The sequence below is a fragment of the Nansenia antarctica genome (assembly GCF_963989245.1).
Source record: "Nansenia antarctica genome assembly, chromosome: 6".
Lineage (NCBI taxonomy): Eukaryota > Metazoa > Chordata > Actinopteri > Argentiniformes > Microstomatidae > Nansenia > Nansenia antarctica.
The window spans coordinates 68943441-68953440 of record NC_137676.1 but is presented as its reverse complement, the minus strand read 5'-3'; the positions used below and the strand labels follow the sequence as shown (position 1 = coordinate 68953440).

The 10000-nt window shown below is 50.3% G+C and overlaps 1 protein-coding gene across 1 annotated transcript in view; it reads left to right on the top strand.

Annotated features, from left to right (window-relative positions):
• Positions 1 to 10000, top strand: part of LOC308160885 (RING finger protein 17-like) — a gene marked incomplete at both ends in the record, with an annotated part of 39834 nt that overhangs the window by 8683 nt on the left and 21151 nt on the right. Inside the window, 7 exons of the mRNA XM_080534818.1 lie at positions 2281 to 2449; positions 3421 to 3562; positions 4082 to 4272; positions 6400 to 6487; positions 7425 to 7590; positions 8767 to 8882; positions 9899 to 10000. The exon at positions 9899 to 10000 is cut by the window's right edge and continues 19 nt beyond it. Coding sequence (XP_080390944.1) covers positions 2281 to 2449; positions 3421 to 3562; positions 4082 to 4272; positions 6400 to 6487; positions 7425 to 7590; positions 8767 to 8882; positions 9899 to 10000 — 974 coding nt within the window. The remainder of the gene's footprint in view (positions 1 to 2280; positions 2450 to 3420; positions 3563 to 4081; positions 4273 to 6399; positions 6488 to 7424; positions 7591 to 8766; positions 8883 to 9898) is intronic.

Genomic DNA, 10000 nt, shown 5'->3' with positions numbered 1-10000 from the left:
AAATTCTAACCGGAATACCGTATACCTCTCAGTAACAATCTTTAACAATAACAATCTCAATAACAAACATAACATTCTCCCCCTCTCTCTGCTCTCCCCCTCCCCCCTTAGCTCTCTCCCCCTCCCCCCTTAGCTCTCTCCCTTCTCCCCCCTCCACCTTAGGCATTACTGTGGAGGAATGTGAGCATGTCACACTCACACACAGACACACAGAGACAAAGATACACACACATGCGTGACACATACACACACACACACACACACACACTGACAAACTGTTCCGTTGTGAGACAAGCATCACTTACGGCCCGCGACCAGTCAGAACAGGACTGTGGTAAACAACACAACAGCTTAGCTAGTACTGTTTTAGGAGATAAATATGGAGATAATAGGGCTATGCCCCGGGGTAGAAACACAAGACTATAGCTGGATAAGGTCTACAGGTCATCACGGTCATTTTAAGCCGTCAGCCAGCCCGCTACGACCACGGGAAGTAATGTTAAAAGTGAAGTTACTTCTGTTAAACTGGCTATAAGCTAACATCGCTAATCGCTAACTCTCTCCGTGTTTGCACTGGTCGCAGCCATTTAGTTTATTTACGACTAACCGACACATATTACGCAAACCGACGTATTGACGTAGTCGATGACGTCGATGACGTCGAATAATCGTAACAGCCCTAGTGTCTAACGTTACAAGCTGATTTGTGCATGACAGCCGCGCATTGACATATTTCCATGTCTGATGTCTGATGTAGGCTACTAATGTAATTTCAATGCATTATAGACCTTTTCTTTATAACAAGCATAACAAAATGCTTAACATAGAAAGTTTCACAGTCCAGCGCGCTCAGGACACCGGAGCCAGCAGGAAAGACCGGAGCACTCATATCTGCGCGTTTGTCACAGGCTGGAAGTGTCAAGCACAGCGCGATTTCCATTTCAGAGATGTCCAATCATGTTTATTTAGAAATAAATTATTACCTGTGGTGTTTGACAGCATGATAGGCGCGAATTTCCCCCCCTTGGTGGTATATGACGCTATAGTTGTTATTATACCAAAACAACCGGCAATCTAATCCGAGCAGTTGGTATTATGTACTATTATATATGTAGTTAACTTATGCAGTGGACAGCGGCTGTTTCTCCAGCGTTCCTGTCACATCGGATTTCGTAACGTCATAAAATTAAATCTGTAAGTCATGCATTTTTCCATGTTTCCCTTTGATGGCATATGACGCCGTAAATGTAACTAAAGTTCAGCCTCGAAGTTGTTGCACTGTTGTCCTAAATCAAGCAGGGTTGGGCCGTGTTAGTACCTGGATGGGAGACCGCCTGCTGTAAGCTTTTCGTTCCTCCGCGTTACCGAGGAGAGGCGCGTGCCGCGGCCGAGGAGAGTGTACTCTTTCCGGATAGACATTTATGCATGCTCTCGGGGTTCGAAACATAACTTCCCGGGGTGACAGCGGGTTGGTTGGTTGATGGCTCAAAATGACCGTATACCGATGGTGAAGGAGTATTGTGTTTGTACCACCTTCATAGCCGGTGTTATTCACGAACAAACGCGGTGCCCGGAGGCACCCTTTGCGGGTTAATAGCTGTGGTTTACCGTGGGTTAGGATAACAATTCAAATGTGTCCGGATAGGGGAGAGGACAGTGAATCTGAAACCATTTGAATGGTGTCGATACGACACAAATCCCGGGTAGAACTTCTCTCCCCCATGATAATGAAGCATTATTCTTTTTTATTTGATCGATTGATAGCGTTCAAGTTCATTCATGTTGTGAATGAATCGCGAGCGTCAATGCTTTTCTACGATACTACGTGTAATGTCACTTGGACATAGAATAATAAGACACTTGAGTCTGGGTTCAACAAAGGTATAACCAGTTTACTTCGGTTCTCTCGACACCTGTCAGTCACCTAGTGGTATATCATGAACTCGCTCTAAGGCGCATGCGCTGTCCTGACTATGAATGAACCCATTCATTACACTACGGATGACGTATTAGGGTTGTCCCATGAAGGGTTGTCCCATTTCCTCCGGGGAACCACTACGGCTCTGGCTCCAAAACGAGCCGAAGTGGTAAAAAAGAGAATCGGGATTGGGCCTAAGTGTGAGTGAGATTGGTTTCTTTTACTTATTTGTTTTCTTTCCATTCATGCGTGTGGTGTGTGGTGTGTGTGTGTGTGTGTGTGTGTGTGTGCGTGTGTGTGTGCGCGTGTGTGTGCGTGTGTGCGCGTGTGCGTGTGTGTGTGTGTGTGTGCGCCTCCTCCAGGCTCCATGTTGTTTGTGAGGTGGAAGGAGGTGTGGTGTCGGGCCACGCTGACGGAGGTGTTCCAGCGGGGTCACCTGTACGCCGTGACCAGCTGCCCCGCCTCCCAGCTCACACGCATCAGGGTCTTCTTCCCCGACTACGGCTTCACCCAGGGGGTCACCCTGCTCAGGTACACACGCACACACACCCTGCTCAGGTACACACGGACACACACGGACACACACACTTGGAGACACACACAGAGACACACACGGACATATGGAGACACACGGACACACACGGACATATGGAGACACACAGGGACATATGGAGACACACAGGGACATATGGAGACACACAGGGACATATGGAGACACACAGGGACATATGGAGACACACGGACACACACACTTGGAGACACACACAGACATACACGGACACACACGGACATATGGAGACACACGGTTATATGGAGACACACAGAGACATATGGAGACACACAGAGACATATGGAGACACACACGGACACCAATGGACATATGGAGACACACACAGACACACACGAACATATGGAGACACACACGGACATATGGAGACACACATGGACACACAGAGACATATGGAGACACACACAGACACACATGGACATGTGGAGACACAGGGACACACACAGACACACAGAGACATATGGAGACACAGGGACACACACAGAGACACAGGGACACACATGGACATATGGAGACATATGCACATGGCACACAAAGACACACGTGGACACAGGCAAACATACATACACACACGCACGTGGACATACACACAGACGCATGGTAGAGCTTGGTGGTAGAGCATGGTACTGACAACGCTTAGGTTGTGGGTTCATTTCTGGCTGGGACCATATATACTGAAACATACCCTGTCACGTCGCATCCCTCCCTCCCCCCCCCCTCCCTCCCTCCCTCCCTCCCTCCATCCCTCCCCACCTCCCTCCCTCCCTCCCTCTTTCCCCCCCTCCCTCCCCCCTTCCCTCCCTCCCTCCCTCCATCCCTCCATCCATCCCTCCCTCCCCCCATCCCTCCCTCCCGCCTTCCCTCCCTCCCTCCCCCCCTCCCTCCCTCCCTCCATCTCTCCCTCCCTCCCTCCATCCCTCCCTCCCTCCTGCAGGGAGGACGAGGACCCAGAGTCGTGTACCCGAGGTCTGAACGACTGCGTGAGGAGGATGGACGCGGCCATGCGGGCGGAGATGAGACGCTACTCTACTCTGGCTGTCAGATGCTCCCTCAAGGACATTGTCCCCTTAGACTGGGTAACTCTCCTCTGGCTGTCAGATGCTCCCTCAAGGACATCGTCCCCTTAGACTGGGTAACTCATATCCTCCCTGCCTCATATCCATCCCAGACGCAGGTTTACCACTGATAGCAAGCCACATTTACCCCTCCCCCCAATAACCTCTGTGTGTCTCTGTCTCTGTCTCTCTGTCTCTGTCTCTGTGTCTGTCTCTGTGTCTGTGTCTGTGTCTCTGTGTGTGTCTCTGTGTGTGTGTCTCTGTGTGCGTCTCTGTGTGCGTCTCTGTGTGTGTCTGCCTGTGTCTCTGTGTGTGTCTCTGTGTGTGTCTCTGTCTCTGTGTCTGTGTCTCTATGTGTGTCTCTGTGTGTGTCTGTGTCTTTGTCTCTGTCTGTGTCTCTGTGTGTGTCTCTGTCTGTGTCTCTGTGTGTGTCTCTGTGTGTGTCTCTGTCTCTGTGTCTGTGTGTGTCACTGTGTGTGTCTCTGTCTGTGTCTCTGTGTGTGTCTCTGTCTCTGTGTCTGTGTCTCTGTGTGTGTCCAGACGAAGGGCTGGAGTGCGGAGGCCCAGGGTGAGTTCGTACAGGTGGTGGGCTCTGCGGCCGTGGAGATGTACGTGCTGGGGGAGGAGAGGGACGCGCTGCTGGTGGACCTGAGGAAGAACACCCGCGACCACGCCTCCTCCCTGCTGCCCATCTCCCTCAGGGAGTACCTGGTGTTCATGGAGCTGGCCAGGTCTACACACACACACACACACACACACACACACACACACACACACTCCCTCAGAGAGTACCTGGTATTCATGGAGCTAGCCAGGTCTCACACACACACACACACACACACACACACACACTACCTCAGACAGGGCGTTCACACCGGCAAAGAACCGTGCCGGTTTGCGTTCACGAACCAAGTCTGGAACCGGCCGGTGCGTTCAGACCCAAACTCAATTGGTTTGGAGCCTGAAAAGTTGGTTCGCAGCGGGAACCAGAAAATAGTGGTTCTCAAGTGCGAACCAAAACGTAGAACAGTCACGTCGTGAGTGGGTGTGTCATATTCTAGGCTGCAGAGACCAGCAAGGAGGAAGTAGACAAAATGTAATCTATTTTATTTCAAATTAGTTTTTCAGATTTTATCCCTTTTTTCACCCAATTTGGTAGCCAATTGAACCCAACCTAGCATCCAATTATCCCCTGCCTATTGCGAAGGATCCGCCGCACGACCCCGTGGCCGGCAGTCCCAGAAGAGGCCGCCAGGCAGACTAGCTGACTGGCTCCTCGAGCCCAGCACCTGTTATTCCGGCACCCCGGGGGCGCTGTTGCGCGACGGATCCTTGTCCGGAAATACTCCTATACCGCCCTCGGGAGCGGCCGCCCAATATGCCGCTCCCCGTGTGTGCCCCAGCCATATCCGGATCTGGCGAGCTGGGATTCGAACCCAGTCCCCGGTGGGCAGCATGCACTAGTGGCCAGTGCTTAGACCGCTACACCACCGCGGGGCACACCGACAAAATGTAATCTAATCTAAATCTAATCATTAGTGATCAAAAACAATATCAAAAGTTTCATTATTCTCTCTATCTTCCTCACATGCTCAGCAAACACACACACACGCGTGCGGACATGCGCGAACGCGAATTTCGTGAACCATTTCTATTCCAGTAACGGAGCAGCTGATTAGTAAGAGAACGCGTGTAGAAAGTGTCTTTTGTTTTGTTTCGTTTCATAGAAAATAGTGTTTATTTCAGATACTGTAGTGGAAGATATGATCCTCATTTCCAGTGAAGTAGCTGCCATCTAGTTGTGACATGTTTGTTTATCCCGCCCCTTCATCACCCAGCGTTGATGATGCGGATGGGTCCAGTTACACTGGTATGAACGCGGGCTCGTTCGCCAGACAGCATCAACGTTCGGAGGTTCCCGAACGCGAACCGGCACCGTTCTTTGCTGGTGCCCTAAGAGAGTACCTGGTGTTCATGGAGCTGGCCAGGTCTGTCAGTCACACACACACACACACACACACACACACACACACACACACACTTCAGGTCTAAGCATATTCTCTCACACACACACACACACACTGGTTTTCGTTTTGCCACTGGTGCGCCTTTCACAACTCACCACTGTGACCTGTACACCCTTGTAGACTGGACATCTCTTCACAGCAGCTCTGTCACTTCACAACGGCTCTGTCACTGGCTTCATCTTATCTACAGAACCATACTTTGCAAAACACCTCTCTCACCGCCCCGTCATCGTTCTGAGATCCAGTGATCTTGTCCGACTCACCATCCCCAAAGCCCGTACCGTTGTCGCTCGCAGCGCTTTCCGGTTCGCTGCAGCACACGACTGGAACACCTTACAGAACACCCTCAAACTCACCGCCCTCACCTCACTCACTGCTTTCAAACAAATCCCGCATCGAACCATAGTCGATCAATGCACCTGCTGATCACCGTCTCTCACCCATCCCATAACCCATCACTGCCTCATTTTAAGTACCCCTGCTCCACTCCCCCCGCTATCCCTCACCTCCGCTTTTCCTCACCCCTACCTCCTCCTTCTCTCTCCCCTCTCTCTGACTGTTAGTATTTTAATGCATATGTATTTGCCGGTGTTTTATTGTTGTAAATTATTTAACCTTGTTTTATTTCTAGCTTCCCCCCCCCCAAAGAGCCATTGCTTTTTGGTCAGGCTGCATTTGTAAATAAGAATTTGTCCTTACATGTTTGCCTGGTTAAATAAAGGTTAAATAAATAGAAAACACACACACACTTCAGGACTAAGCATATTTTCTCTCTCTCACACACACACACACACACACTCCTGTATATGACCTGCCCCCCCTCCCCCCCAGGTTCGACTCCCCTGTGACTGGTCCCCTGTGGCCACCGCGGTTCTACCCCCCCGTCTGCCCCGACCCCGACCTGGAGCTGAACGCCCTGGTGTCCCACATCAACACCCCCTCTGACCTCTACATCCAGCTGGTACACACACACACACACACACACACCCCCCTCTGACCTCTACATCCAGCTGGTACACACACACACACACACACACACACACACACACACCCCCCTCTGACCTCTACATCCAGCTGGTACACACACACACACACACCCCTCTGACCTCTACATCCAGCTGGTACACACACACACACACACACACACACACACACACACCCCTCTGACCTCTACATCCAGCTGGTACACACACACACACACACACACACCCCCCTCTGACCTCTACATCCAGCTGGTACACGCACACACACACACACACACACACACACACACACACACACACACACACACCCCCTCTGACCTCTACATCCAGCTGGTACACACACACACACACACACACACACACCCCTCTGACCTCTACATCCAGCTGGTACACGCACACACACACACACACACACACACACACACACACACACACACACACACCCCTCTGACCTCTACATCCAGCTGTTACACACACACACACACACACACACACACACCCCTCTGACCTCTACATCCAGCTGGTACACACACACACACACACACACACACACCCCCCTCTGACCTCTACATCCAGCTGGTACACACACACACACCCCCCCCTCTGACCTCTACATCCAGCTGGTACACACACACGCACACACACACACACCCCTCTGACCTCTACATCCAGCTGGTACATACACACACACACACACACACACACCCCTCTGACCTCTACATCCAGCTGGTACACACACACACACACACACACACACACACACACCTCTGACCTCTACATCCAACTGGTACACACACACACAACCCAAAGTTTATTTCCCAATTTAGGTACAAAGTGTGTGTGTGTGTGTGCTGCCCCCTGCTGGTGTTGCAGGTGGGCAACATGGAGTTCCTGCTGCTGACTGACCAGATGCAGCAGTGCTACGGTGCCGGGGGGGTCGGGGGGGCGGGGCGCCCGGGCCTGGGGGTGTTCTGCCCCGTCCTGGAGCAGGCCTGCGTGGGCCTCTACGACCAGCACTGGAGGCGCGCGCAGGTCACAGGTCAGCAGCGTGTGTGTGTGTGTGTGTGTGTGTGTGAGAGCTCTGGAGCCGCGCGCAGGTCACAGGTCAGCTGTGTGTGTGTGAGGTAGGGCGGTAACGGATCACCCTCCACGGTTTGGCACACATGTGTACCGCGGATCAATTGCAAAATGTTAACAAGTAATAATATTAGTTAATATTAGTTAATATCTCTTGTAAATCACAATGTAGAGTTGCCATGAAAAGATAGACGCGACAGTTGCGGGCTTTGTTTTACTCTAAAGCGCAATGATAGGTTGATAATGCGAAAGAAAAATAATCCGTTGTTTGCTCACTACCCGTGAAGCTGGAAATCCACAACAACATGGCTGCGTTCGTAAATCCGCTCTGGAATCTGATCAGCGTTCAAGGAACGCCTCTTGTCCAATCAAATTACTTGGTCCCTTTATGACGTCGGACCCAGTGTGCGCTCCGGCGCTCTCAAAGCGAATTTACGAACGCGGCCCAAGTGTATCATGGCGAGTGCTAGTTACGTTGTTCGGCGGAGAAGAACTCGAAATGCCTCCCTTGTCATTTAAATCCCATGTATGGGAGCACTTTGGCTTCTCTGTCAACTATGACGGGAGGCACGAAAAAGGTAGCTCGACAACTTCTGATAATGTAGGCATTTTTTTCATACCATGTTCAAAATAAGGGTTCACTTTATTATTTAGTTAAAAGTGGCATAAAACATGTTTATTCATCTGCTTTAAAGAGCCCAGTGACTCACTGCTGCAACCAGGCGCCTCCTCCCTCTCTCCTATCATTTAAATTGAGTGTATTTCAGTATAATTATGTAATGTTTGAGTGTAGAATAATTATGTTATATATATTATATATATATATGTATATATATATATATTATCAGTTTTGACATCTTGAATGTTGTTGGTTTGTCACATAGTAAAAGTGGTGTTTTTACAGAATTCAAGGAAAAAGCAGTTTTGTTTAACAAAAATGTTTTGTGTTGATCCGAAAAATGATCCGATCCGTGACTCAAAAACCGTGACACGATCCGATCCGTGAGTTAGGTGATCCGTTACACCCCTAGTGTGAGGGGACTAAATTATACTGTACTCGCTGAGTGTGTTACAACCTTTTTGTGTGTGTGTGTGTGCGTGTGTGTGTGTGTGTGTGTCTGTGCGTGTGTGTGTGTAGGCCTCCCAGAGGGAGGGAAGGTGGAGGTTCTGTTCGTGGACTTTGGCAACAAGGACATCCTGTTGGTCTCCGACCTGCGTAAGATCAAGGATGAGTTCTTCGCCCTCCCCGCCAAGGTGAGGTCCCACTGCAACATGCAGTGGTGCAAACTTGTCACCTTTGGGTGAAATTCACCGTTTTTACCTCAAAATAGGTGACCTACATGAATCATGCAGATCTGCAAAAAAAATATTTTGGGGGGGGGCTCTACATCTCATCTCATCCAAGTCACATGATGCCCAAGCTAACATCTTCCTGTCTGCTAAACGGGTGGTTTGCCCTAGGCTGCGTTCGTAAATTCGCTCTGGAAATCTGATCAGCAGTCATGCCTCTTGTCCAATCAAATTACTTGGTCCATTTATTGCGCAGAGCGAATTTACGAACGCTGCCCGAGACTGTCTCGCGTCCCCCTTTACCTCGCTTTTACCCTGCTGCTACGCTGCTTCTATAACATCAGGATCAGACACAGGGCGAGACTTTCAAAATAAACCTTTTTAATGGCTTCTGTGTGCTTTAGACTTGCGTAGAATCGATTTTATTTTTATTTAAAAAGTCAGACCGGAAAATGTATTATTGTCGCCAGACCCACTGCGTGGGAATACGACTCGAGCGGATGAGAGACAACATATAAAACAAAACTTATCGCACACTTATTGCTCGTGTGACATTGGTTAAGCTGCGCCCAAAACCCCGATATTTTGCCACGTGAAATGATAAGACAAGAGGCCACGATACGATAATCGCCGTAGGAGGCGATTCGACTGTAGGCATGTGAAGTTAGAATTTCTTCAAACTTGCAGTGGTAGCAAAGGTGTGTGTGGTTTAGTAAATATTGTGTGTGTGTGTGTGTGTGTGTGTGTGCCATATCTCAGTAGGGACCCTATGGCTCCTATGAGGCAGTATGAATACCGGAGTATGGGATATGGGTCATTTGAAAAAGTAGGTGTAAGCAGGCGTTAAAAAGAAATCAGACTCGGCGTTAGGACCTGCGGTGTGAAGGCAGCCTAGGTGGTGAGTGTTCTGGCCGTCAGTGGTTTGAGTGTGGAGGCTGTGATTGGTGGATTTGAGTGTGACGGCTGTGATTGGTCCCCAGGCCCTGCGGTGCTGCCTGGCGGGCGTGGCGCCCCTGGCGGGGGAGGAGGAGTGGAGCGAGGGATGCATCCAGAGGCTCAGGAGCCTGGCGGGCCAGAAGCTG